Below are 27,085 nucleotides of genomic sequence, written 5' to 3'. Positions count from 1 at the left end.
GCAAGGCAGGACGGAGGGGCCACAGCAGTGAGGGGCCTAGGAATGTGTCCCTCTGCACGGGCAGCAGCCTCGTGTGCTGTCCCTGCAGCGGGGATTGGGGATGCAGTGAGCCCGAGGGAACTCGGGGTGCTCCGGAAACTCTGTGTGCACAAACAGCCCCCACGCCTCGCAGCAGTAACCGGGGCCAATCGACACAGACGTGTCACATAGCAGAGACCTGAGCTAATCCCCCGGCCCTGCCTGCTACCTCCCTGCTGGCAGGGCAGGGCAGGGCAGGGCAGGGGGCAGCAGGGACGGTGGCAAACCCGGAGGCCACAGGGAGTTGTGAGCCAGCCAGCGCTGGCAGGTACCCAGCAGAGATTTGCTGCTGCAGCTCCTCAGAGACCATAAACCCCCACTCTTGCTACACCAGCCTGGTCCCCCACAGTGCTGGCATCCCACGCTGTGGAGAAAACCATCAGGCAGATCTGAGGGTGCTTACAGATAGGGATCAACATTTAGGTGGACAAACCCACCCTGTGAGCTGAAGGCAGCAATGACAGGCAAGTGCACAGGGTGCAGGCTCCGGGTCCCCAGCACAAAGCCGGGTTTTGGCAGCAGGAGGTCCCAGGGGGCATAGAAGGGGACAGCAAAGCAACAGTAGCCAAAATAGAGCCGGGACACAAACAATACCGAGTTATCTTTTGTTATGCAGACAGTGAGAGGAACACACTCAGAACGGGACAGGCGGGACACGCCACAGACATTGGAAACTCCCTTCCAGCCAGAGCAAAAGGGCACAGTGGATGCCCCCCCGTCCCGGCTTGGCAGTGACCGGGCAGTGGGCAGAGCTGGCGCTGGGCACGGCGAGGCACTGACTCACCCTGCTGAGACACAGGAAGGCGGCGGGCGGCCAAGTCCGCTCCTCTGCCAAGGAGCAGCCCTGATGTGCAGGGCTGAACGTGGGAGAAAACACCTCGGAGTGGGGTCTGCTGGGGATGAGCGTCTCACAAGGCCAGGAGTGAGCTGGGCAGGGAGCCCCTGACCCATCCGTGCAGTGTGCTGTCCTCTCTCCCGCGTCAATGCGTGAGTTGGGCATTTAGAGAAGAAAAGTAAAGAAAAGCAGAGGAAAAGCAAGCGTGAATGGTAACTGTGCTCCCTACCCAGAGAGACCCTGCCTCCCCCCCGCCTTCCCCCTACCAACCTCCTGCCACGCGTGGCACAGCCCCTGCCGGACCGTGGCACCTGCAGCCCGACCCTGCGGGTACCGAGCTCTGCCCGGGGCGGCTGTGAAGGGGGGCCCGGCTGCAGCGACCCTCCCTGGGGGCCAGGGACCCTGCGTGGGGACTCTCCGCGCGTCCCGGCGAACGCGGAGACCCTCCGTGAGGAGCGGGTACCGCGCACGGGGCCCCCTGCTCTCCACGGGGGCCAGGGAGCGCGGACGGGGCCCCTGTGATCCTAGACGGGAACGGGAGACCCCCTGCCCGCCGCAGGACTCCCGGGGGGCTCCGGCAGCGTCCGGGAGGAGCGGCCGCGATGCCGCGGTGATGGGCGCGCCGGTCCCGCCCCGCGCAGCGCCGAGCACCGCCCCGCAGCGCGGCTTGGGCGAGGGGGGGCCCGCCCGAGCCCCGTCCCCGGCACGGCCCGGGCGCAGCAGCCGCATGTCGGGGCCCGGGGCGCAGAGCCGCAGCCGGCGGCTGCCCGGTAAGTGCCGGCCGCGGGCAGGGCTCGGCGGGATGGGAGCGGGGCTCCAAACCGGGCGGGCAGGGCTCGGGTGCCACATCCCTTCCACCCCCCCCGCAGCTCCCACCTGAGGCCCCTGGCAAAGCCGCTGTGCCCCCCCGGCCGTCCCCGCAGCCGCCGGCACGGCCGCCCAGAGCCGGCGCTGCACCAACCTGCTGCCCGGGCGGCTTTGACCGGGGGCTGCTGCGCGGGGAGCGCCGTGCCCGGGACGGGGATGCTCGGGGGGATTTGGGGGGCACCTTCCTGGGAAGGGGCTAAACTCAGGGACCTGTTGCGGAGTGGCATCGGCACCCCTCGGAGTGCCGGGGGCTCCCGGCAGGAGCGGGTCCTCCCGCACCCGCGGGGCCGAGGGTATGAGGATGCTGAGCAGGGCAAAGCCATCAGCGAGCGGCGGGCCGAGCGGCAGCCGGGGGACCGGGGCTGGCTGGGGGCAGCCAGCCAGGGACGGTGCCCGGGTCATGCCCACCGTGCCTCGGGCACCGCGCTGCCCGCCTGGCTGCCCCGTCCTCACGCTTCTCTCGCATGAAAGGAAGCAGCGCCCCGCAAATAGCAGGGTCTTATGACACAGCCTCTGCCGGGGAAGGAGCTCCGGGCGGCAGGGAGGGATATTTTTAGTGCTGAGACGCAGGGGATTTGGAGATCGCTCGGAGGAGTGCAGGCGATGAAACCGCGGCACACACAGGGGTTACGAGGTGCCATGTCCTCCCTCTTTTCCCGGCAAGCAGCTCAGCCAAAACCACTGCCTCCCTCGCACTCGCCTGGTGCATTTCCTCTCACCAGGGCTACGGTTATTTTTTGCTGTGCTGCAACACGAGGTCAGACGTGCCGATGGAGAACCGTGCAGGGAATTAACGCTCAGGCAGCCAGCGCGTCCAGAATCCCATCTCTGCAGGGGCTGACCCCGAGTGATTCTCTGGGGCATTCCCAGCTCTCCACACCAGCCACTTCTCCCAAGGCTGAAGGAGCTGAAAGCCCTTGGGAATTACCCTTGTCCCACAGGGGTTGTGCTGGGGCAGGGTGACAGGGAAAGGCCATCTCTGCAGTCTCCCAGAGGATGCTGTGGCAGCTGAGGAGCTGCATCCTCCCCCAGCCATCTCCTCACAGCCCTGCACGTAGGGATCAGGAGGGCAAGGCGCACAGTGGCAAGCTGGGCAGCAGTGGGACATTCTGGGCTTCTCTGGAGGAGCAGAGTCAGAGGTCTGAGCACCAGGAAAGCTCAAGGAGAAGGGCAAAAGCCAGCCTACTCCAGCTCCTTGATTCAGCAGGGAACTGGCCCGTGCTTGGAGCAACCCACTACTTAAACTCTGCTCACCTCCCCAGCACCCGCTGTCCCTTTCTCAGCCCAGATTATTTTTCAGGACCTTTAAATCCTTTGAAATCTCTGCAAGGTATTGCAGAGCTGTGGCCTCAGGAAAAGGCCCTCCCCATTCTCTCTTGGCCTTGTGCCAAGTAACAAGCTTTCTCCCACCCCAAATGTAGCCCTCCTATCGACCAGCACAGAGTGGGGATCCCGGGGGCCAAGGAGGAATGAAAAGTGCGTCCACTCCCAGTGGAAACACAGCTGGTGCTCCCCACACCCTCCAGCCCTGTCTGACCCTTGCCCTGTGCTAACTGCACCTTGGAGTTGCTCCTCTCCCAACCCACTCCGGCGAGGGTGTGGATGGGAGAGCTTGCAGAGCTTTGCTTCTCAGCCAGCCCTCCCACAGCTTTCCCCACCACGGCGTAGCCACGAGCCCACACCGCACGAGGGGTGGCCCTGGCAGGGCAGAGGGGCCCGTGGGGCCGCTGTCCTCGGAGCAGGTGAGAAGGAAATCCCTGCCTGCTCCTCCTGGTGGGGATCCTGCCCTGCCCATCCAAACTCTGCAGCAGTGTTTGGCCCCGGTTCCTCTCCAAGCTGCACTGGCTAACGAGCCGTGAGAGCCGGAAGGATCTGAAGGCAGCGGGCGCTCGGTGCCCGCGCTGGGCGGTTCAGCCAGCGGGGCAGAGCCTGGCTCTGAATGCTGATCAGCCTCCAGCCCCTCGTAATAACCATCTCAATAGCAATAAAAGCCAGGCCACCAGCAGGTACCGACAGATCCCCCACGGTGCACAGGGGCCGCATTGTGTGTGCGAACGTGTCCCGCGGTGGGAACATGCCAGGCGGATGAGACAATCCCGGGGCTGGTGACCGGCCGTCACATGGGCAAGGGCCGCGGCAGGGAATGCCGTGCTCCTTTATTTCCCCGGCGAGGGCTGCTGAGAGGCAGCCACACTGGCAGGGCTGTTCACTCCCCCTGGGCCCGGAAGAGCCCCGGGAGGGGGGAAGGCTCCATCCCCGGCTCTCACCGCGGTCACGGGTCAGGCAGGGCCAAGCACAGCCCCAGCTGCTGCCTCCCGCTGCCGGCCTTCCTTACATAATGGGATCTCAGTGCTCGTGCCCAACTCCCCGGCGACAGCTCGAAAACAAGTTCATAAACAGGTCCTGCTAATTTCTCCCTCCAGAGAAACGCTGGCGCCCACAGGAATGCTGCCTCCAGCCGCCTGTCCTCGCTCTCCCCAAGCACCTTTGCTCTGAGTATCGGTCACGTGCTGGGGAGACATGGGTAGCGAGAACATCAACAGCACACACTTAATGGCACCTGGGACAGCACCTGATAGCATTTTGGTTTTTGCACTGCAGGGGGATTTAGAGACTCCTACTTACCTCACGCTGGGCTCCCTTTGGCAAGGTGTCCCAAGGAGAGCTGGTCTGTCATCCCTGAATCCGGGAGCCAGCACAGCCTCTGCCCTGAGCCCAGCCTCCCTAGGGCTCTCCTCAGTGTGCTGAACTGTGGCAGTTTGCCATGGATTCAGCACGGCTGGGCTTGGGCACACAGCTCTTGTCCCCGGCTCCACTCTGCTCTGCAGATGGCACAGGGCAGCTGGAGGTTTTTGCTGTGCCCCAGTGGCACAGGGCTGCTGCTGCCCAGTGAGGCAGCTTTCCTGCCAGGAAAGCTTCCCTGGCACCACGGCTCTCACCCTGAGTCCTGCACAGCACACCGAGCCTCAGCACCGGTGCTTGGGTCAGACATACCAAGGCAGAGATCCCTGCAGGCAGCCAGGAGTGCTGCCCCAGGCAGCACAGGAAGACGCTGAGCAGCCAGAAGAGGACCAGAGCCTCTTCCAGAAAGCGGGTGGTGACTGGCACTGAGTCATGGTGCATCCCCACGCTGTGCTGCCAGCACAGCCCAGCCCACCGGGGCAGCCACCTGCAGATGATGGGGACTCACGGAATGGAGTGCAGAGAAACCCTGGAAGGGCTCTCAGGAAGATGTGACATTGATCTCCAGGACATCTCACCAGGCTAGCTATCTCTCTCCCATTTGGGTCCTGTGCTGCTCCATGCTGCTGATGGCCATCCCCCCTGCTGTCCTTGCCCCTGCTCCTGCCAGACAGGGTGGGGATGCTGCTCCCCAGCCTGGGGGAGCAGAGGGTTTGGGCCGTGCTCAGGCAGAGCAGAGCATGTTTGTTTGGTTTCCTTGGTTACTGCACTGCCTGCTCCAGTAATCACATTTTCCTTGTGCCGGCTGGGCCAAGAGCAGTAGACAAGAAATATGGAATGGTTGAGGTCAAACACCAGCCTGGGAACAGCTGGAGCCACCAGCCACAGCCCCTCTGTGCCACTTGGGTCCTTGCTGTCGTGGGTACCCAACCCAAAAGGGAGTTATCAGGCTCAGGGATGAGCAACCAGCTCCTTCAGCAACAGCCCCAGGGCTCCCACCAGTCCCTCCAGTGAGCCAGGGACACAGACACCGGCGGTGAACTGTGTGAGGAATTACAGGAATGAAAATGTTTGTGCAGGCAGAAGCCAAGCTGGCTGTGAGCAGGGCTGTGAGCGGGAGGCTGCGAGCGTGGGTGCAGCTGTATTTATAGTGACGCTGGGGGTGTGCACGGGCAGGGGTGACAGGGTTGCGAGCGGCTTTTGTTCCTTATGCATCCCTCAGCCCAGAAATCCCGGAGCACTTACGCCAGTTCCCGTCCCCTGGAGCTCCCCTGCTCGTTAGCATTCACAGACAGCCCTCGCTTTGGCAGCGGGGAAACCGAAACCTGGACGTGCGCAAACCGCGGCTGATCTCACCCCAGCACCCCTTCCCCCGGTAATTCCCTGCAGCAGTCATGAGCGTGTGAGCTCCCCGTTCCTGGCTGCCTGGCACCTCAGGAGCAGGATCTGAGTGAGGCTCCAGCACAGCAAGTGCTGGTGACGCTGCCATGCCAGTGTGTAACATCTACCCATGGTGACTAAATCAGTGTGCGCTGGTAAAGCAGAGCAGGGGGGGCTCAGCAGCCCCAGCACAGCCACACGGTGTGAGCTGGCACAGGCAGAAGGGCTCAGACAGCCCTGCCTGGCCTGACTCTCCTCACCTTCCTCCCCAGCCGACATGGAGCAGGCGCAGCGGAGCCTGGACGCGGAGCAGATGCAGCAGCAGCAGCTCAAACTGCGGGACCGGCAGAAGTTCTTTGAGGAGGTTTTCCAGCATGACGTGGATTTCTTCTTCCCCATGTCCCACCTGCAGATAGAGCATAGGAGGCGTAAGTGCTGCGGGCAGCAGCAGGGGCTGGGGTGTCTCAGGGGACACAGGGGTTACAGATGGGTGGGCCATCCCCAGTGTAAAGGCAGTGGGGACACACGTCCTGCACCGAGACGGGACCACACAGGCTGTGTGTGGGTGTGCTGTGCATTACTCACACCACTTCACAGAAGGCACTTGCACATGGGTACCCAGGCTGGCGCCCTGTAGAGTCACTGGCTTCAGGCAGGCTCCTCCAGGCAGCATTTGGAGCAGGGACAAGGACTGCAGTGAGACAGCAGGGGCTTCCAGAGGGATGTTTTAAGGCAACATGATTTTCCTGGGGGTCCCTTACCAGCAAGCAGAATTCAGTTCCCTGTGGCAAGGCTGGTCTCCCTGCTCAGGGTCCTGCCTGCACAGTGCTGATGGTGCCCTTTGCCTCGCACTAGCACCCACCTTTTCACTGGTCTCTGTCCCTTGCAGCTCCCTTAGGCAGCATTTCTTCCATGGAGGTGAATGTGGACATGCTGGAGCAGATGGACATGATGGACCTGTCAGACCAGGACACAGTGGATGTGTTTCTGGGCTGTGGGACAGAGGAGAGTGGCATTGTTGGATCCCTGCCAGGTATGTGCAGTCCTGAGGCTTTTGTGGGCCAGGCTGGAAGCCCTTCCTGCCCCCAGTGCCCACACTGGCTGGTTCCTCAGCCCTGGCCACCCTGCAGGCAGATCCACACCCACCCACAGGCAGACACTTGGTGCTGGGGTCTGTGAGGTTGGAGGGATCTCACCCTGGGCTGCTCCACATCAGTATCCAGCTCCACAGCCCAGACATACAGACCCCTGTAAATACCTCGTGCTGCAGAAGACAGGAGAGCCCAGGCATCTCCCTCGTCTGGGGGTCAAATTCCCTTCTCCTGCAGCACCTCTGGAGCAGCCAGTGTCTAGTGACGAGTCCCCAGGTCCCCACTGTGCTGCAGAGCTCATCGTGCTGAGCGGGAGGGCTGCAGGACCCCCACACCTCCCAGCCAGACCCCAGGAGAGCAGGGAGAGCCCAGGGTGGCCGGACCTTCCTCCACACACACACTGGAGTGAGGTCAGGCCAGACACCTCCTGTCCTGCTGCAGCAACAGCCTCGCACAGCACGCTCTGAGCTGCGCTCCCTGCCATGGACACAGCTCCACTGCCAAACCAGGGAAGGAATGTGCAGCAACTGCCCGAGCCAGGCCGGGCGTGTGGGGTGGGGAACGGCCACAGCGGCCGCATGGGAGCAGCCAGGAATGCCGAGGAGTAAGACACGAGCCTTGGAGGGGCTGGCCATGAAGTCTAGGGAGCAATAAACTTCCAGAAGGCTTTTTATTTCTCACACTGCTCTCTCCCCCAGGGGCAGATGCCAGCCAGTGCCCAGAGGAGATCACCCTGCAAGTGCCCACCGCAGCCGAGAGCAAGTCTCGCATTTCCTCCACGTCCTCGGCCTCCACGGACCTGAACAGCCTGGACACCAGCGAGGAGGGGGCCGAGACCCCCGTGGTGCAGTCGGATGAGGAGGACCTGCAGGAGGACAGTTCCAAAGAGCAGGTGGCAAGAAGCTAGCAGGCAGCTGTGCCTGGCTCCCAGCCTCCTCCGTATGGACTTGCCAGCCCAGAGGAAGGAAAGCTGCTGGTGCTCAGCAAACCCCTTCCTGGACTGCTGCCCTGCCAGAGGGGAGAGATGGTTTTTCCCCTCCTCTCCCTCCACGGGTTCTCCTGGCAGACAAAAGGAGAAGGAAAGGGGTATTGTAAGCTCCCAAACTTAACTCTTCAGGCTTTGCTGCTAACACTCCTTGCTTCAGCCCCCTCAAAAACGCTGAGCATCCCACAGCCCCACCATTCCCACAAAGCCATCCCTTGGGACCCCAGTTCCCCCTGTTCTACTGACAAAGGTTGTGCCCAGACAAGCACTTAACAACAGAGGAATAACACTGCACCCAGAGAAATAACACTGATCTAACCAACAGTGGGTGTGTGTGTCTTTGGGAGAGGACAGCGCTGGGTGAGGGTTCGGAGGCGATTGAGGGGGGAGAGCAGAGCAAAGCCAGCGTGCCAAGGGTGCCACCCAGGAGCAAACAAAACCTCCTGTTGCACAGCCCAGGGATGGTTCCTGAGCAGACAGCACAGACCCTGGCACAGAAGGGCTGTAAGTGCAGCAGGTGACCCTGCTGAGCTACCTGGGCTGTGCTCCAAGAGGGAGGGAGCCAGCACAGACACAGCCTGAGCAGGCTGGGGGGCAGTGACCTGGAACCAGGAGCACACTGGGATCTCCCACACAGGTGGGATGAGTGGAGAGCAGCAGCACACACAGCACAGACACTGCTGCTGCCCCAGCACAGCGGCCCAGAGGAGAGACAGAAGAACATCAATATGAAGCCACTTTGCAGCTTGGACCCTGCAGGCCAGGCCAAGAGGGGTTGGGAACAAAGCTGGCACTGCCACTGTCAGTGGCTGCAGCCCAGGAAAGGGCTGTCCCTGCTCCAGCTGCGTCAGCACAGCCGTGGTCACCGGGAAAGGAGCCTGGGAGATCAGCAACAGGAGCTGGGGAATGCTCCTCATCCTGCTGCTTCCCAGGGGGTGTGCAGACACCCCTGCACTCTGTCAGCCAGCCCTCCTGACACAGCTGCAGTGCCTCCTGTCCATATGGCAGCACCAACATCTGCATGTGCTGCCCTCAGCTGTTTCTGAGATGGGAAACTGACTGAGAAGAGAACAAGGGCCAGGCCTCAGGGCTTCTCAGGCCCTGGCACAGGGACTTCCCAAAGCAGGCACAGGGTAATTAATAGCTCTGGCTTACCTTCCAAAATGCATCTAAACCTTTATTACTTACCAGTATCTTGTTTCAAGGAGTTGCTCAGTTTGAAAAAAAAGAAAGAAAGAAAAAAAACCCAACAAGCAACATTGTGTAAAGAAATCTGACTTTTTCTTTTTTCTTCTGGGCATGCAACCTTTTTGGTTTCATGTGATGCCCCTAATAAGCAAGAGGGGAAAAAAATGCTATAAAATAAGCAAGAGAGGAAAATAAAGAGCTATAAAGGAACTCCTTATCCTTTACAAACACTGTCAGTTGGATTTGATTCCAAGTTAATGTTGCATGAAGACCTTAGATCTGAGCAAGTAAGTGGGTAATTGAACAGGGGTAGCACCTGGTAAGTGACAACCCCACGTTGTCACAATTTTTACGCTTATTTCCTACCGGAGCAAACCATCACTTCACTCCTCTCAAATCATCCCGGGGAACGGCCAGCCAGAGGGGGGGTCGGTGTGAGCTCCACGGGATGTCAGTGCCTGGCTGTGGCTGCCCCTTGCCTCCCCCGGCTGGCAGGGGTGCTCCCCTGGCTCTGCACCCGCAGCCAGGCGCTGACCCCGGAGAGGAGCCGAACCCGAGCAGGGGAGCCGGGACAGGCACAACCCCGCAGGGAACCCCCAGGGAGGGAGCCCCGGGAGCCCCCGCACCGCCCCAGCCAGCAGAGAGGGACCCGCTGCTCCTCGTGGTCCCCTCCGTGCAGCAGCTCCGCAGCGGGGCCCCGGCCGCGGCCCAGAGGCCCGGAGAAGGGAAGGCAGGGAGGGAGGAAGGATGGAAGTAAGGAGGGATGGCTGGGTGATCTCCATGCCCACGGCCCCGGAAGCGGCGCCATTGAGGGGCGGAAGCGGAAGCGGCGCGGGCGGGCCCGGGATGGCGGCGGTGCCGCTGCTGGTGCTGCTGCTGCTGGCGGTGTGTGCCGGCCCCGGGCGGGCGGGCGCGGCGCGGGAGCGGCGGGACGCGCTGCGGGAGGAGCTGCTGCTGAGCCCGCTGCCCACCGGGGACGTGGCCGCCACCTTCCAGTTCCGCACGCGCTGGGACGCGGACCTGCAGCGGGGCGCAGGTAGGGCGGGCCGCGCCGGGGCGGACCGGGCCGCTATTGGCTGGCCCGGGGGGCGGACCGGGCTGTTATTGGCTGGCGCCGGGGGCGGACCGGGCCGCTATTGGCTGTGGCGCGGCGGGGACACCGCGGTGTGACGGAATGCACTGAGATGTGACGTCAGAGGGATGAGTGACGTCAGAGGCGAGCAGGGTAGGGCAGCGCAGGGCTGCGGTGACGTCACACCCGCAGGGTCTCGGGGTGGGGGTGCGAGCGGGGTGCGTGTGATGGTGAAGGCAGGGGCAGTGTCGGGGGGGATGAGGTCATGCTGGGCCAGGCCCTGGGGTGACGTCAGGGGCAGGGATGGGGGTGAGGCGGGCAGGGATGGGGGGGAGGCGGGCAGGGACTAACGGGTTCCACACAGTCTCTCACTACAGGCTGTTCCCGAAGGCGCTGGGGCGGTTGGTGGCGGCGCTGGGCGTGCGGGAGCTGCACCTCGCCCTCACCCAGGGCTTCTGGCGCACGCGGTTCTGGGGGCAGCCCCCCCTGCAGGCACCCGCCGGCGCCGAGCTCTGGGTCTGGTTCCAGCCCACGGTCACCGAGTAGGTACCCTGGCCATGGATGTGTCCCCCTGGTCCCTCCATGGCCGCTGATCCCAGGAGCTGTGGCTCATCTCTCAGGAGGCAACTGCCGTGTGTGAATTGATCTCCTGGGTGGAAAATGTCTGCTGGAATAAAGGGCCTGGAATGCCAGGAGTAGCTCTAAAAAAAAGCAGAACATATCCCCACTCAGTACACAGGGCAGGATGTGGTGCTGAGGGCACAAAAGTAATTCCCGTGTGGGCTCTGTGATGACAAACCCCTCACTGCACTAATAGGATGGACCTCTCATCCATGACTCACTTCCTTTCACTCCCATCCAGTACCTGTCACCATCTCCCTTAGCACTCAGCCCCTGTTCAAGCTGCAGCAGCTCTGTGGGGCCTCACAGAGCTCTCTCTTCCCTTCCTGTTTACTGAATGTTACTGACTTAATGTTTGTTGTTCCAAGGATTTGAGTTGCTCAGCAATCTCTGGTATCTGTTCTCACACAGTGTTGACAAAGCCTGGAAAGAACTGAGCAACATCCTCTCGGGAATATTCTGTGCTTCTCTCAACTTCATTGACTCGACCAACACAGTTACTCCAACAGCATCCTTCAAACCCCTGGGCCTGGCCAATGGTGAGCCCTGCTCTGCCCTCTCGCTTCAGTTCTGCCCGGTGCCACTGCCAGCATTCTGGGGCAGGTCCTGCAGTGACTGGGTCTGGGTACAACACGGTCTGTTAACCTCCTTCTCCTGGAAGTGTTTCCTCTCCCTACAAACAGGGCTTGCATTGGAACAGAGGAAACCCACAAGCAGTTCATGGCAGATGCTCCCAGGCCCTTGTCTGTCTCTCTGAAAAATTTTATGAAACAGTGATAACTACAAGATTAAAGGCACTCATGAAAAAAAAAAAATCTGCTAGGATACACCCTTACTGTTCCCAAATCACTCTGAACAGAGAGGGAGGTGTTCCAGATGGAGCTCACGGCATTTGGGGCACGTTGAGAGGGTGGTGGGTGTGGGGTGGAACAGCCTGTGGCAGTGCCAGGCTGGTGACCCTGCAGTCCCTCCCAGGGACAGACCACCACCTGCTGCGATACGCCGTGCTGCCCCGGGAAGTCGTCTGCACTGAGAACCTCACGCCTTGGAAGAAGCTGCTCCCCTGTGGCTCAAAGGTAACAGCAAGCCCTGCTGCCTCCCTGGGTCACTCCCAGTGGAACATGCAGTGGGAAGTCCCAGCTGGGCCTTCCTCCCGTGGGGGCAGAGGGCAGGGCAGGGGCTGAGTCCCTCCTTTGCTCCCTGCAGGCCGGGCTCGCTGTGCTACTGAAGGCCGAGCGCTTGTTCCACAGCAGCTACCACTCACAGGCAGTGCACATCCGCCCCATCTGCAGGGTAAGCTCCGGGCTCAGCTCCCTCCCTGAACATCCCAGCAGAAAATCCCCACTGGAAGGTGACTCACCGGTTTGCCCAGCTCTGCTGCTGTGGGTTCACTGTGTCTAACACAGCTGTCCTGCTGCTCTGCTCTCATCCCAGTGGTGGTCCTGCTGGAGTTCCAGCTCCGTCCTGGTGTTCTGCCCCTGCAGAAGGTGTGATCAGAGCCACTTGTCTCTTTGTTTTTCAGGATGCCTCCTGCCTGGCTGTGTCCTGGGAGCTCAGACAGACCCTCACTGTGGTCTTTGATGTCTTTTCCAGTGGTCAAGGAAAGAAAGGTAAGCCTGGGAGTTGTGCACTGTGGTGCTGGAGTGCCCCCAACCTGCAGCACTTCACTGCCTGACACGGACTTTGCTTCCCACAGACTGGTCCCTCTTCAAGATGTTCTCCCGCACACTGACTGACGCCTGTCCTCTGGCATCGCAGAGCAAAGTCTATGTTGACATCTCCCCCAAGAACAAGGTAAGCTCACGGATCAGAGAGCGCTCCCTGCTCCCTCATGTGGCCCTGAAACATCCCCACCCCCTGCACGGCCCAGCCCCCGGGAGCCCTGCTGGTCTAACCATGGGAGGTGGTTCCCTTGCCCTGCCCAGGGCAGTGGGGATGAGGGGGATGAGCCTGCTGGTGTTGGTGAGAGACTGAGCTGCCACCTCAGGTGGGTGGGAAAGCTCGGGGCCAGCTGGAGGGGCTTTGCCCAGCACTGCCAGTTACTTCAAGAGGCACTTTTCCTTTCATGGCCCATTTGCTTTCTCAGGAAAAGGAGCTGCTGGAAGTGACCCCCCCTCCGACATCCGTACACGAAGCTGTTGTCCAAGGAGACAAGAAAACCTACGCTGTCTATGACCTGCTGAGCCCCTCGCTCTTCAACACATCCCGCAGCCTCAACGTGCAGCTCAAGTGGAAGCGGCCCCAAGACAGCTGTGAGTGAGCAGAACTTCACTCCATCTGCACCTCTGGCCAGGGCTCCAGGCCTAAAACTCCCCTGGCCCGGCCCCCACTGCTGTCCCTGTGTGCCCCGCAGCGGAGATGCCCATCCCCGTGCTCCATGCCCAGCGGTACGTGGGTGGCTACGGCCTGCAGACCGGCGAGATCTGCACCCTCATCTACAACACCCACCCCTACCGGGCCTTCCCCGTCATCCTGCTGGAGACTGTGCCCTGGTACCTGCGGCTCTACGTGCACACCCTCACTATCATCACCAAGGGCAAGGAGAACAAGCCAAGTAAGTGAACCCTCCTGGGAGCACGTGCCACCCGATTTCCTTGGCACGAGCAGCTCATTCCAGAGAGGGTTTAGCCACTCCCTTGGGCCCCAGTGATCACTGTGAAATAAAACATCTTAGGATGTTTTCCTACCCGTGAGTTCAGTGCTCACAGCAGATGAGACTATTAAGTCTGTTTTATAAGAGGCACAAGAATGTTGTTTCATAATCCAACAAAGGTCTAAACCAAACTGAATTAATTTTTATAGAACAGGAGGCTCAATTGAAAGCTGATGACTCGAGTTTTATTTTGCATTTGTAACTTTTCTTATGAACACCTGACTTTTATGGGTCATCAGCTCTAAAGACCAGCTGGATTTAGCTTTAACCCATGCTTTTTGCTATGGGTACATCTTCCCTTGCCCAGCAAACCTCTCTCAGGACAGTGGAAGCAGGAGCCCCCACCCCACGGGAGATGCCCTGGCAATGTGAGATTGTGCAAGGTCCCCCTGGTGCCACTGACAGCATCTCTTTGGGGTCAGGTTACATCCACTACCAGCCAGCCCAGGACCGGAGGCGGCCTCACCTCTTGGAAATGCTGATCCAGCTGCCAGCCAACTCCGTCACCAAGATCACAATCCAGTTTGAGAGGGCCTTGCTGAAGTGGACAGAGTACCCACCTGACCCTAATCATGGCTTTTATGTCAGGTAGTGACATTCCTCAGCTCCTCAGTCCCCCCTGGGCCTCGTGCAGGACTTGCTGCCCAGGTCTCTGGGGCTGTCTTGGCTGGCAGGACTGACACTGGCATGTTTTTGTCTCCTCAGTTCATCCGTGCTCAGTGCCCTGGTGCCCAGTGTGATTGCCATGAAGGACGTGGATGTGGAGCAGAGCCCTCTCTTCACCTCGCTGTGCGTGTGCCTGTGCTGGGGAGGGGGGCTGTACTGCAGCCTGGGGGCTGTGGCCACTGTCACCCCTCTGGTGAGCACAGAGCAGTGGTCCTTTGCAGGCTGACACTGCCCTTCCTGCTTCCACTCCCCAGGTTTCCTTCCGCCGATGGCTCCAGCTATTTCGTGCGCCTGTACACGGAGCCGCTGCTGGTGAACCTGCCGACCCCAGACTTCAGCATGCCCTACAACGTCATCTGCCTCACCTGCACCGTGGTGGCCGTGTGCTACGGCTCCTTCTACAACCTGCTGACCAGAACGTTCCACGTGGAGGAGCCGAGCCGGGGCGGGCTGGCCAAGCGGCTGGCCAACGTCATCCGCAAGCTCAGGGGGGTGCCCCTGCTCTGAGAGCAACCAGGGCAGCCAGCACTGGCTGTGGGGGTCCCTGGGAGCACAGCACCAGTGCCACTTGTCCTGGCTGGAAGCATCCTGCTCCGTTTTGCTGCCTGGATCTCTCTGGGATCCAACGAGGTGAGAGGGCGCGTCCATCCTGAAGATGGAAAATGGCTCTAAGCCCATTGACTACTGAACTGCACTGCTATGGGATTGGGAAAGGTACAAGACTTCTGTTTGGGAGAGGTGTAACGTGCTGGGAATGATGCTGGAAGTAAACTTGAGTGTTTTGTACATTTGTGCTGCTCCTGGTTGGTTTTACTCTCTCAGCCCCACAGGCAGAGTTGACCCTCTAAGACTGAGCTGCCAGGTCTCTACCACACTGACTGGGTGAGCTGGGAAGAGGTGCAGGCATGACCAGGGGAAGGGGTTTGATCTCCTGCAAAGAGAAGGATTCATCTGCTCTGACACCTCCCCTTCCACAGCTGCTGTGTTTCACAGCTCCCTCCTGTCACACTTGGCCACATTTGAGCCAATGTGTAAAGTTAATTGCTGGCCACAGTGTGTGTCTGTCCCCTCAGCCACGGCAAGGATTTATTTTCTTTCTCAGGACCTTCTATTTGCAACATTTTGAAACCACTCCACCTGCTTCCCCCTTTGCTGCAGCACAAGATCCTCCTCAGTGTAATTTCTGCATGCCTGCCCAGGGGCTCCCCTGCACCCACAGTGTCCCCAAAGCTTTGGGAGCCTCAGCTCAGCAGACCCCAAGTGCTGAGCTGTGGCCAGCCCTGGGCTGGGAATGCAGGAACACCAGCACTGCTCTGCTCTGCAGTTATTTTCACAAAATACAAATTACCACCTTCTGGTTCACACAGAGCAGTGGGAGGAGGCTGGTGGTGCTGCTTGGCCTCTGACAGTCTTGTTTTCAGGGATCAGAACAGAAACTGCTCACAAGCAGCTCAACAAAGCACAGGGAAGCCACTAGAAGAAATATTCCCAGAACCAAAGCAGAACACAGCCAGAGGTCCTTTAGAAGCTTCCACTTTGAACAGAAAAACCATAAAAACCCCCTTGCTTCCTGTCCTGCACTGAACAATCTGTTCCCACTGGCCTGGGATTACCTTTCCTTCCCTGCCAGAGATGCCCTTTCCTCTGCAGCTCCTTACAGATCCACTCCACTGGATGGCTCCACGCAGCCTGCAGAGTTGCTGAAATACATGAGTTTTGGGCGATCCCTCTCTGTTCCTGCTTGCTCAAAAGGATGCCACGGGGCTGGGAGCTCAGGCTGCTTCCAGCCACAGCTCTGCCAACCAGGCTTCAAGTGCACAGCAGAATTTCTTCATGGAAAGCTGCAACCACAACCAAACAAAACCTCAGCGAGCACGCAGCTCCCACAGCAGGGCAGGGGGAAGCAGCCAGGAGGGTCCACATGGCAGTTCACAAAGGGATTTGGAGACCTCACATTGTTTCAGGTCGGGTCCAGTATAAACCCTGCAGAGTGCAACCAGCAGCATGTGGTGGAGCAGCTGGGAGCAGCCCAGCTCCGGGGTGTGGGCTGCCTGCTGCAGGTGTAAGTTGGGATCCAGAAAGGGTCCTGAGTGCCAGGCTCATGGACTGCCGTGGGAATCATCAGCCAAAGGCTTTAGGGCCATTCCCACGCAGTGCCATAAAGCAGGAATTTAAACACCCCATAAAGAGGTCAGCCCAGAATAATGGCAGAGCAGGGGGAAACTGGATCCTCACCTGCTGGGCCATCGGGGGAACAGGTCTTATCACACCCATCAAATGCACGGGCCAGCCAAGCGCAAAACCCTGCGGGAAATGGTGGCTCTGCAAACGTGGCTGGCTGAGTTTTAAATGGCTGTGAAAATGCCAAGCTTAAAATCTTAGTCTTTTTTTGTTGGTTTTTTTTTTTTTTCCCCCTGGACTATTTTGTTCCTTTCCCTACATGGCCGACTTGGGTTGCTCAGTACAGGAGCTGGAGCTCCCAGAGGGCAGGGCTGTGAGGATGGATGTGATGGATGGGATGATGAAGGGACTGGGGCATCTCTCTTGTGAGGAAAAGCTGAGGGAGCTGGGGCTGTTCAGCCTGGAGGAGCGATGACTGAGAGGGGACCTCATCTGTGCGCAGCTGCAGGGAGGGTGTCCAGAGGATGGAGCCAGGCATTCCTGGACCCACCAGGACCATCCAGTCCAACTCCTGGCCTTGCACAGACACCCCAACAATCCCACACTGTCCCTCAGAGCATTGTCCAAACCCTCCTGGAGCTCTGTCAGCCTTGGGGTCGTGACCACTGCCCTGGGGAGCCTGTTCAGTGCCAACCACCCTCTGGGGCAAGAACCTTTTTCTGAGATCGAACTTAAACCTGCCCTGACACAGCTCCGGGCCATTCCCTGGGGTCGTGCGACCGATCCCCACAGAGCAGATCCGTGCCGGCCCCCCGAGAGTGCTGCCGAGCCGAGCGGACCAAGCGCCCTCCGCCGCCCTTCGCATGGCTCGCTGCAAGCCCCGATCGCACAAAAACCCTTTCAGAAGAGAAAAAAAACCCCACACAGGCACCCCCAGAGCAAGGAAAGAAGAAACCCCCCCACAGGCAGCCCGGGCAGCGCCGCCCGCCTGACCCCGCGCAGCCGCAGTGCCGCTCGGCCCGCGCAGGCGCACCCGGCCCGGCCCCGCCGCGCGGGGCTCCCGGACCCGCCCGAGGCTCCGCTCGGTGCGCTCCGAGCGCTCCCCCCGCTCCCCCGGCAGCGGCTCCGGACACAGCCGGCCGGGCCGCGTCCCCGGCCCTCGGGCGGCCTCTCCCTCCCTGCTCGGGCGGCCCCGGGATGGCGGCGTGAGGCGGCGGCTCCGCGCCGTGAGTACGGGCCGGGGGGGCGGGCAGGACCGCGCCGTGAGGACGGGCCGGGGGTAGGGGGGCAGATTCCCGGCCGCGGGGGGCGGAGGAGGCTCCACCGGCCGCGGGGTTGTTGCCGGCGCGGACAGCACGGCCGTGCCCGCGCCCTCCCCGCTGTCCTCCGCCCGCGGGCGGTTACGGCTCCGGGCTCTCGTTAGCGCAGGGCCCGTCCCTGCCCAGGGCACACAGCGCTCGGACGGCGGGGGCAGCGGCTGGGCTGGGGTGGTCCTGGCGGGTCCCTGCTAACGCAGGATGTCCCGCGATGTTCTTTGGGCACAGCGCTGCAGACCCCGCACAGTTTCAGGGCGGGCTTAGAGCCTGTTCTGTCATGCGAACACTGCTCATGACATCCCGAACGTGCAAGCGCAAGAGAAGAGGGGAAAAACAAGCTCTTAAATGCAGTCCCACAGCACACGGAACTCTGCCATATTTCCCTGTATTGAAACTACAATTTACAAATTTACAAATTACAATGGATCTTGCACATTCTGTCATAGTTCAGTAACTTTTGTCTTTCCAGCCTATATGTGATAACCTCTCATAACCCCTTGCCCAGACTGCATTTTTTGCCTCCCTACCTGAGACACAGAAAACTGGCCTTTATCGGACGAAATTCAGACCTCTGAAGCCTTTTGAAGGCACGAAAGTTAGAGAAGGGATCCAAATGGAAACTTTTTTTTTTAAGGGAAATAGGCCTGGAATTCCTCGCTTCTGGATGTTAAACAAGGGCAAAAGGCAGGAATGAGGACCGTGACAATTAATAAATTAGTACAAATGAAACTAGCAGTAATTCAGATGACAGCTATAAATGTTGACATCCCACCACAGAGCTGGCTGACTTAAGCTTCTGCTTCTGTGATGCCTGATGAATTCCAGGCTCATTCCTAGTTCTCTTAAAAACAAGTAGTCTTAGTTTGGATCTCTTCTCTACCTTTTATAGAGAGAAACACACATCACACTGCTGCCTTCCTGCTCACAGGTAGAGGCTTATTCACCCTGGTGCTGTGAAAGCACTGCAGTCCAGATGGAATGGGCATTGCCTCTGGACACAGGCTCATCCACCCCCCTGGGTAACAGCCTTTGGAGGGCAGCTATGGAAGTGATGGAAAGAGTGGCTCAGCAGAGACCCTCACTTTTCACAGTGTGAGTTGCTTTGGCTTGCCCCTAGCTTGAGAAATCAAAGCACTCTGTAAGCCCGAGGCTTGGTTAGTCAAGGCTCTGTTGCTCTTTTGGAAACTGCTTGCAGTTATATTGCACCATTTCTGAGTCTGCATCAAGTGTTCAAGGAAGGCATGAACTTATCCAAGACCGGGGTAAGGCCTTTGCCAAAAATCTTAGACTCACTCTTTCCAGCTGAGTCATACCAGCAGATAAAGCTTTAAATAAAAATTGGAAAAATAGCGGCAAGGCTAAAAAAAGCCCTGAAGAAGAAGTTAATCCCTGATACTGCAAATAGGTCTGAAGGTTCGAACAGTCGTGGTTCTTGGGTGTACGACAGGGGGTTGGCATCTGGGACGCTGCTCTGCTGTTACTTTTCTTAGCTGAACTCCTCAGACCTGTCACTTGATAGCTCTTCACCTCTCTCTTGGTCCTGGTCCTCTGGGAGTTGTGTATTTTTTAGTGGCTGTTTTGGGTGCTCTGTGGTGCTTGAGTTGGGTTTGAACAGCACTGCCCACACACATCAGTTGGTGGCTGTGACAGGGGTTTGGGTTGAAACAGTTTTAAGAGACCTGTGCTACAGGTGAGCCTCATAGGTAAGAAACAGGGCAGGTACCTGAGGCTTACACTAAAGTTTATGTGCACTGTATAACCTGGCAGATCTTTATCCAACCAATGTATCTTTCCATTCCCAAGCAGAAACTTCAGCTTTTGGGAAAGGGGGAATGGCACCAGCACACCCCAATAAAAAGGTTACCTCAGTGTTCTATTGCAAACCTGTCAGCTGCCAGCCTGGGTGACTCTGTGGCATCTGCTGGGGAGGTTCCATGCAGACAGTACTGGCTTAAAGGCTGCCTTAGTAAGGTCTGAACAAGGCTTTCCTTTGAAGTGCTTAGAGAAAGCCAGCTGATTATTCTCCCCTGTCAGGCTAAATAGACTGTTAAGGAACTAAAACGTTCTTGAGAAAGGTACAGACTTGGTATTGGCATAGTGACGTGTGAAACCCGTGGTGTAGGAACACCTCTCGGCATCCTAACTGGTGAGTTAGCTTGTACAGTGTGGAAGAGCGGCTCTCCCGCCCCTCAGGTGGGTTTATCCATCTGAGATGGAACGTGCCTGATCGATTTGAAGGCAGTACAGACTTGCACTGTGCTACTCACTCTGCACAAACTGAAGGTTTGTGTCTGGCTGGGACAGGTGTGCCGCTGCCCTCTCACTGCAATTCCAAAGTCCTCCCTGCAAGCACACGCCAGTAGGACCAGCTGGTTTTGAGCAGTCTTGGGAAGGAAGATGACAGGAGGAAGGGCTGGGAACGCGATGGAAGCCAGTTAATAAGCGTGGGGGAAAGTATTGGTGTCTGACTAGTAGCGAGGTGCACGGGGAACCTCCCCAGGCTGCTCCTCTGCCTGCAGGAACTGGCAGGGAAGAGGCTCCGGCAGCACGTGCAGATCAGACGGAGCCGATGGCTGTGGGAAGAGCAGTGGGAGCATCACCAGCTCTGCTGCCGAGGGGTCTGACGGGAGGTCAAGTGGCTCCAAGAGCTGTGGAGGGCGAGAGGAGGCAGAGGTGGTGCTGGGGCGGTGGAAAGGAGCCCTCAGGTAAACATGAGTGGGCACCAAGTCAGATGATTTGAGGAGGAGGAGAGGCTTGAGGACAGCAGGACACGGGGCTGGCTGAGGAGGGAGGTGAGTCAGGCACGGGAGAACAAGAGCAACTGGTTGAGGAAAAGCAGGATGCAGTTGTGAAACCAGTGCTGTTGGGTGACAGGTGATTATTTGCTCTGGGACGGGGTAATCTTTGGCTTAGATCGTGAGGAGGGGACAAAGACAATAAGGCAGGAATCTTTCATGTGCAAGTTTCACCTTGCTTGAGAATCCAGGCAAAACTGAATATCTCTGTGGCTTCCAGAAGGATTTGCCTGTCCTGGGCACCAGGGAGAGAGTTCCCTGCTCAGTAAAGAGTTGATAACCAGAGACACTGTTTCTCTTTGATCAATAGTACGGAAAGAAAACTCAAGTCTCATTGGCAGCTGTACAAAGGAATCTCTAGTGAAGAGCACGTATCTTACTAGTGGCAAGTCCCTTGAGGGAGACAGAGCTACAGAAGTTTCCAACAGTGGGTAATTTATCTAGGATCAGCTGTGGGATACAGCAAAGGGTCCTCAGCCTTTAACTGGTGGATAGCAAAGGGGCATGTGAAAATACAAGCAAACTGACTACAGATACAAAGAGCAACTGTTCAAATATCTGCACTTGTCAGAAATCCAGGAGGTTTCCAGGTTGAAGGGCACTGGCATTGAAACTTCACAGTAAAAATAACCCCTATTAAATGGTTCTTTATTCTGCAGAGTGGCTGCGTTTATTGCTACAAGCAACTAGCTGTTGCAGGAAACACTAATATTTAAAAATGGATAACTCGTTCTGAGATGGCTTTGTGTTTGTAAGAAATGCTTAGGTAAAGCTTAGATGCTTAAAATCAACTTACTGTTCAGAGTGTTACTGTGAACAGCATTGTAGGAGCAAGGACACCAGACCTGAAATGAATTATAATTATTTTCAGACTGTGGTCAGTTGTAAAGTTTGGGGGCTACAGGCTCAGTAGTGACACATGACCCTTTTTAAGCTGAGAGATCTATGCCATTAGTTCTAAAAGATTCTAGAGCTTCTTTCCAGCTTTGTGCTACTCTGACAGAAACATTGTCTTAGGGGTTTTTTACCCATTTCTTTGCTCTAGAGACAGGAAGCCCAAAGCAATTGCCTGGAGGCACTGGAAACTAGAGCTTCAAGAAGAGGTGACACAGACTGCCACAGAAGTCCAGCTGATGGAACTTAAACCTGGATCTAGCAAAAACGTGACGTGGTGTTTATGCAGTGATTTTTAGTGCTCAGTATTTGGAGAACTTGGGAGGAAAAGATTGCAAGAAACTTCAGGGAGGGAACATTTCAGGAGGATTAAGGTGGCTGCAGATCAATGATTTGGTACAACTTTGTTGCATTCAGTGCAATCTGAACTAAAAAGTTGGGTGGTGGGGTTTAATTACCTTCACATTCAAATATTTGTTGTTAAATCTTTTCTGTCTATTCTTCCCCCTGGAAAAAAAGTTCTCCAATACTTGTGCAGTGTGTTTACTCCAGAAACATCTGAGCAATTCACAAAGGCCATGTTTTGGTATGAAACAAGTAATTGCTATTCCCAGCTTATAGATGGGCAACAAGGCTTGGGACTAGACTTGCCCTTAAAGATCCAAGTGAATGACCTGCATAAAACAGGACTAACATGGGGAGCTTTATTCCTGTGATTGGCTTTATCCCTAGTGCAGTGTAAAATAACCCTTTGGTTCCTGAGCTGCAGTTTGGTTTTACTACCTGAATTTGGGCTGCCCTTTCTCTACTGGAGAACACTCTCCTGCAGGAGCAGCAGCACAACCCACCTCTCCCAATAATCTGTTTGTGCTGCTGGGGATGTTGGCCTGTATTCTCTTAGTGCCATTAAAATAAAATAATTCCTGCTGCTCAGCACACGGCGATGGCAGAGTCCTTCCTGCTGCTGACAGCAGAGCCCAGTCTGACCTCAGTGTTCTTCTGGAAGAGAACCATGTGTGGTTTTCTCTTGGCTTTTCTGTGCAATCCCTCATTCTCCCTCCCTCTGCCAGGAAATCCCTTCTCCTGCCAACAGGAGCCAGTGGAATGTGCTGTTTGTTTACCTTCTCACTCCTTCATCCTACTAACCTTCCCACCCCCAAGCTGTAATCCTGACAGGCTGGGCTCAGCCCTTCATCCTTCTGACAGAGCAGTGCCCCACTGAGTATTTGCAGATAAAGGGATTGCTGCCAGGAGCCGTGCTGACCACACTCTCCTTGTGGGGGTGAGCCACGCCATCCTGCAAGGCTGTCCTCTTGCCTTTCTGTGCCCTGGCTGGCAGCTGCTTCCTGCAGTGTTGCTGCCTGTCATCATAAAGAGCTATAGGACAGCAGGGAAGAACATGCTTCCCAGGCTCTTCCCTTTTCCAGCATTCCCAGGCATGGTTTTTCCCCTTTTTGGGGCAATAAGGTAGAAGTACCCTCTTCTCATGGGTTTACTGCACAAACTGAAGGGTAACTTCCAGTTAGTCCCTCCCAACCATCTGTAATTCTTGAAGATGCTTGTGCTGCTTCAGAAGCAAAAACAAATCCACACTCCTAGTGTAGGGTAGGTGGTTGCTAAAGGAAGGAGCAGGTTTTCTGGACTCATAGTGTGCTGCCATCCCTGCTTAGGAAAGCCCTTAAAGCTCAGTTTTTCCACAGGGTTTTATAATAATCCAAGTGAGGAAATCCTGTGTTTACAGCACTTATGGAAATTGCCATTTTGAGCCTCTCCCCCCTTTGATCTGTTCACATACTTTGTCTTATCTGACTTTAGCTGTTTGGCAAGGATTATAGATCCTTAGGCATGGACTGTCCTCCCCTTTGTTTTGAAGCCTGGACTCTACCAGGGCTTTCCTGGGTGGCTACATCTGGAGTGCTGTGCTGTCCTGCTGGAAGACTTTATTGTCTGTGCCTGGGAGGAAGCAGTTTGTGTGCTGAACAATTCCTAGACATTCCTACACTAGTGCTTCCTTAGCATTTCTGTGGCACCCAGTACTTTAGCCCTCAGTTGCCTTTGTTTTTCCTCTCGCTCAGGTCTGGGGATGGCCGTGGATAAAAACGTGTAGGAAGGCTGTGGCAGCTTCTTTGCCTTTCATTTCCCCTTCTCCCTTTCTGTTCCTGCCCTGTGCTAAAAGGGTCTCACCATTGTTAGTCTGGGTAAAAGCCTCAGAAACAGAGCACACAGGATACACTTCTACACCAGCAGTAGCTAATCCTGCCCCCAGCTGAGTGGTTCAGAAAGCAGGAAACTTTCCACCAGCTCCAAGACACACCAGAATTTAGTACTGGGAGGTCAAACATCAGCCTATGATGCTTGGGAGTAAATGAAGCTGTATAAGAATGTCAGTTGATTTTTTTTTGCTGTATTTCTCTGACAGTCTGACATTTTGCCCTCCCTACAGACAGGCTGCCTGCTGGAGGAGTTGCTGGAGACTGTTCTGGAGCATATCCTGCTGCTGCCACGAGACCCCAGCCAGCCACAATGTACTGCCTGCAGTGGTTGCTCCCTGTCCTGCTCATACCCAAGCCCCTCAACCCGGCCTTGTGGTTCAGTCACTCAATGTTCATGGGATTCTACCTGCTCAGTTTTCTCCTGGAACGGAAACCTTGCACGATTTGTGCCTTGGTCTTCCTGGCAGCTCTATTCCTCATCTGCTACAGTTGCTGGGGGAACTGCTTCTTGTATCACTGCACAGGATCCCAGTTGCCGGAGTCAGCTCACGATCCCAGCATAGTGGGCACCTAGAAAACCACAACCTTCCAGTCTGCTGAGGGCTCTTGTGTGGCTTTTAAATAGGGGGTGGGGCTGGGGAGGAGGGGGGTGTTAGGTCTGGGACTGGAGTAAGGACAGCCTGTTTCCTGTAACTGTGCGTGGACTAGAGTGGCAAATTCCTCCCACTCTGCCTGTGAAATCCGACTCGTTTACTGTGTGAACTCTGGCAGCACCACCTGCTTTTTTAGAAGCAGAAGTCTTTTTTTCCTTCCCGTATCACCGGGAACAGACACCAGCCCTCCCAACGAGAACTGCTGAAGGCCTGAGCCACCTGCCCTGCCCAGCTGGTGGCACTGGTGGAGCTGTGTGTCCCTGGTCTGCATTAGGTGGTCTAACTCGGGGCTCTCAGCCCTCTGATCCTGCTCGAGCAGCTACAAGGTTCTCTTTGTGGGGAGCCACCTTCCCACCTTGCCGATCCAGGGCAAATGTGACAGCTCACAGATGTGCTTGGCCAAAAGCTGCTGAGGCCAGAGGCAGTTGAGCCACCTCCTCCTGCTCAGCCTGCCAAAGAGATGTGTGCACTGCCCAAGTGCTTTCTGAACTCCAAATGCTCCGAGATGATCCCAGCCTGAAAGCCTCAGTTATGCTGCTGCTTTTATAAAGCTCACAGGCAGCAGAGACTCTCTCTTCCCCTCCTCCTAGATGTCCAGGGTTTACCAAGGTATTGACTGTTGGGATGAAGAACTGGTGTGCTGCAAGACACGGGGTTTTAGAAGCCAATGTGAACTTCACCCTACAAAACCTGTGCTAGCCCAGAAGGCTGGGTGTGGGCAGGGCAGGAGAGGGTCCCGAGGTGGAGGCATGGCTTGAAGCACTAAGTGCTGCAGCCATTTTCAGTGATAGTGTTTTGGGGCTAGAGGTGACAGAAGGTGCTGGTGCTACTGACTGGAGAAGTGCTGAGGCTGGAAAGACACCTGGTATCCCCAGCTTCCCTGGCAGAAGGATGTCAAGCAGCCAAAGTGGTGGTGGGTCAGGCCCAAAGCCTGGGGCAGAGGTTGGTTTGTGAGAAGCCTTAGAGGTTGACACAAAACACTTGTCTCTAAACTTTAAAGGTTTCCCTCCCCTTTGCCCTGTGTTTGTCCTTCCTTCAATCTGCTGGAGAGCAGCAGAAGTGGCTGTTGCTGTCCTGAGGCAGTTCAAGCTATGAGGTTGTGAAACTTCCAGAGTATTGTTTGTTCATTGCACAGCTGTTCAAAATGTTTAATAAAGCTTTATAAACTTTGGTCTATGGCCTCCTGCCCAGCATGATGTGTTGGCTGCTCACTGTGGATGCCTTAGCCCAGCAATCATGTGTTTCTGCATTGTTCTGTTCCCAGCACAGTAACCCTGGAGCTGAGTCTCCAGCAAGAGGCAGAGCCTGTTTGCCCTGTAGCTCCCAGTACCGATTCTTCTCCCTGACTGGTTAACCTGACCATGGGCAGAGGGGGAACCAGACTGGCAAATCCTAAACAGGCTCATCTCACAGTCAGAAGCACCTCCTGCGTATCTCTGCACTTACGTGACAGATTCCCCCTTCTCTTCCTGCTTATGAAATAAAACCCCAGAGCTGTGCCCTGGAAGCCACTAATCCCTGGTGCCGACAGTGAAAGTGTCTGCCGGGTAAGCCCATCCCACGACCCCACGTAACCCCAGCTGTCCCCCTGCTCAGGACACAGACCTGCCTGCAGCCCAGCTGAGCTCTGTGCTGGGAGCCCTCCCCAGCCTGGGCTGTGCAGCTGGGGGGGAAGGACCGTCAGATCCAGCAGCACCCGAGAGTGGCACAGGCTGTGGGAGCTGCTGGAGCTGAAACCGCCTTGCTCTACCCTTGCCCTGAAGCCCAGGTCCAAGTTGGAAAGAGTTCAGGGCATATTTTAGTGTTTACATGATTAAAAAAAGCGTGTGCCACATCAGAAATAGATGTGACAGCTCTGTCACCTGTCAGGCCGAGGGAAATCCCAGTAGCTGTCACATCAGCATAAATAAATGGAGAGGGGAGGGCACTCACTGCAGGCCATGGCACAACTCCTGCCTGTTCTCTGAGTGGCTTTTAAGTTTCAGTGTACTTAAGCTAATGCAGTCAGTTCTGTCAAGAGTCCTTTTTTGTTGCTCACTAGCCAAGTTGCACTTCACAGCAATTTAAATAAATCCTAGCCATGAAGCCAGACAGCCCTTTGGATGAGAGCAAGCCCTGGCTTTCTTTGTACACGGGGTTCAAGACAAGGTGCAGCTGCAGGCCTTCCCTTCCCTTCCGTGAGACCCAGCTCAGAGCAAAAAGCACTTCAAAAGAGGGAGAGCTCTCGGTAGACTGATGGGGTTAGAACCCTCCCACCTCAAATGCAGAGAAGGAGCACTCTTTGATGTGCACAGAGCCCTCCACAGCACACTCTCTTACCCTCTTCAGGGCCCTGAAATACCATCTTCATTTTAAAGATAGAAAATTAAAGCAACTTCGTCATGGTCAGACAGAAAGCCTCGGGCAGAGTGAGGAACCCAACCAGGTCTCACATCCCATGCTAATGCCTGGCTTGTCCTCTATAAAGAGATTGAAAAACCAGCCTGTGACTGCAGAACAGGTCAGACCCGATGGCTTCAGAACAGCATCATCACAGCCTCCCTGCCCGTGCACCGCAGATTGGGCTGAGCAGACACAGCCTGTGCTCCCGGCCAGGCGTGTGCTGGCTGCACCCAGGGACGCTCGAGGGTTTGGCCCTGGCCTCGAGCAGTTCCTGTGCCAGCAGAGCAGTGGGGTGGCTCTGTCCCTGGGTGTGTGAGGGGGCTGCACCGGTGGGCAGCTACACCAGGGACTCAAAGCACTGAGATTTCGAACACAACACTGTGCTGTGCCAGGCCCCACTGAGCCTGGACACTGCCCGTGGTGTCACTTGACACTTTGGCACAGAGTGAGTCTCATCACCTTGCTGAATTACAGTGTCCATCTGCCTGATGCTCCCTAGATACAGGGAGCAGGAGCCTTAAGCTGTTTCTTTGTCTTTCCATATGAAGGAGAGATCATTTTCTTTTCTAGGTCACATAACAGATCAGCGACAC

The 27,085-nt window shown here is 56.9% G+C and overlaps 3 protein-coding genes across 6 annotated transcripts; all 3 read left to right on the top strand.

Annotated features, from left to right (window-relative positions):
• The first annotated feature begins 1,506 nt into the window (after window positions 1–1,506).
• Window positions 1,507–8,242, top strand: DBNDD2 (dysbindin domain containing 2). Its single transcript, XM_050313594.1, has 4 exons — window positions 1,507–1,683; window positions 6,115–6,270; window positions 6,732–6,875; window positions 7,632–8,242. The coding sequence occupies exons 1-4, from the start codon at window positions 1,527–1,529 to the stop codon at window positions 7,838–7,840; spliced, it is 666 nt and encodes a 221-aa protein (XP_050169551.1). The 5' UTR covers window positions 1,507–1,526; the 3' UTR covers window positions 7,841–8,242.
• Window positions 8,243–9,952: 1,710 nt separating this feature from the next.
• On the top strand, window positions 9,953–14,904 carry PIGT (phosphatidylinositol glycan anchor biosynthesis class T). Its single transcript, XM_050313587.1, has 12 exons — window positions 9,953–10,142; window positions 10,543–10,720; window positions 11,211–11,338; window positions 11,775–11,875; window positions 12,006–12,092; window positions 12,322–12,409; window positions 12,496–12,593; window positions 12,886–13,051; window positions 13,153–13,353; window positions 13,875–14,040; window positions 14,158–14,241; window positions 14,373–14,904. The coding sequence occupies exons 1-12, from the start codon at window positions 9,953–9,955 to the stop codon at window positions 14,623–14,625; spliced, it is 1,740 nt and encodes a 579-aa protein (XP_050169544.1). The 3' UTR covers window positions 14,626–14,904.
• Window positions 14,905–17,317: 2,413 nt separating this feature from the next.
• On the top strand, window positions 17,318–25,284 carry BLCAP (BLCAP apoptosis inducing factor). Of its 4 annotated transcripts, none has more exons than XM_050313601.1 (2): window positions 17,318–17,465; window positions 23,688–25,284. In XM_050313601.1, exon 2 carries the CDS (start codon window positions 23,768–23,770, stop codon window positions 24,029–24,031), a length of 264 nt encoding a protein of 87 aa, XP_050169558.1. In that variant the 5' UTR covers window positions 17,318–17,465; window positions 23,688–23,767; the 3' UTR covers window positions 24,032–25,284. The 4 variants fall into 4 exon arrangements, with proteins under 4 accessions (XP_050169558.1, XP_050169560.1, XP_050169557.1 ...); XM_050313603.1 differs by having other exon boundaries at window positions 17,346–17,465; window positions 23,692–25,284; XM_050313600.1 differs by having other exon boundaries at window positions 17,418–17,465; window positions 21,396–25,284.
• The last annotated feature ends 1,801 nt before the right edge of the window (window positions 25,285–27,085 follow it).

This window comes from Myiozetetes cayanensis, unplaced genomic scaffold (assembly GCF_022539395.1).
Source record: "Myiozetetes cayanensis isolate MyiCay16 unplaced genomic scaffold, myiCay2020 scf19, whole genome shotgun sequence".
NCBI classification, from domain to species: Eukaryota; Metazoa; Chordata; class Aves; order Passeriformes; family Tyrannidae; genus Myiozetetes; species Myiozetetes cayanensis.
Note: the sequence above shows the minus strand (reverse complement) of the source record. Positions and strands in the feature narration are given on the sequence as shown.

Bases quoted from the DNA above. Each gene is read 5' to 3' on its own strand.
- BLCAP (XM_050313601.1), top strand. From the start codon at position 23,768: ATGTACTGCCTGCAGTGGTTGCTCCCTGTCCTGCTCATACCCAAGCCC.
- PIGT (XM_050313587.1), top strand. From the start codon at position 9,953: ATGGCGGCGGTGCCGCTGCTGGTGCTGCTGCTGCTGGCGGTGTGTGCC. The intron at 11,339-11,774 runs GTGAGCCCTGCT...AGTCCCTCCCAG, and splicing joins ACCCCTGGGCCTGGCCAATG to GGACAGACCACCACCTGCTG. The intron at 13,354-13,874 runs GTAAGTGAACCC...CTTTGGGGTCAG, and splicing joins GGGCAAGGAGAACAAGCCAA to GTTACATCCACTACCAGCCA.
- DBNDD2 (XM_050313594.1), top strand. From the start codon at position 1,527: ATGGGCGCGCCGGTCCCGCCCCGCGCAGCGCCGAGCACCGCCCCGCAG. The intron at 6,271-6,731 runs GTAAGTGCTGCG...TGTCCCTTGCAG, and splicing joins GCAGATAGAGCATAGGAGGC to CTCCCTTAGGCAGCATTTCT. The intron at 6,876-7,631 runs GTATGTGCAGTC...TCTCTCCCCCAG, and splicing joins CATTGTTGGATCCCTGCCAG to GGGCAGATGCCAGCCAGTGC.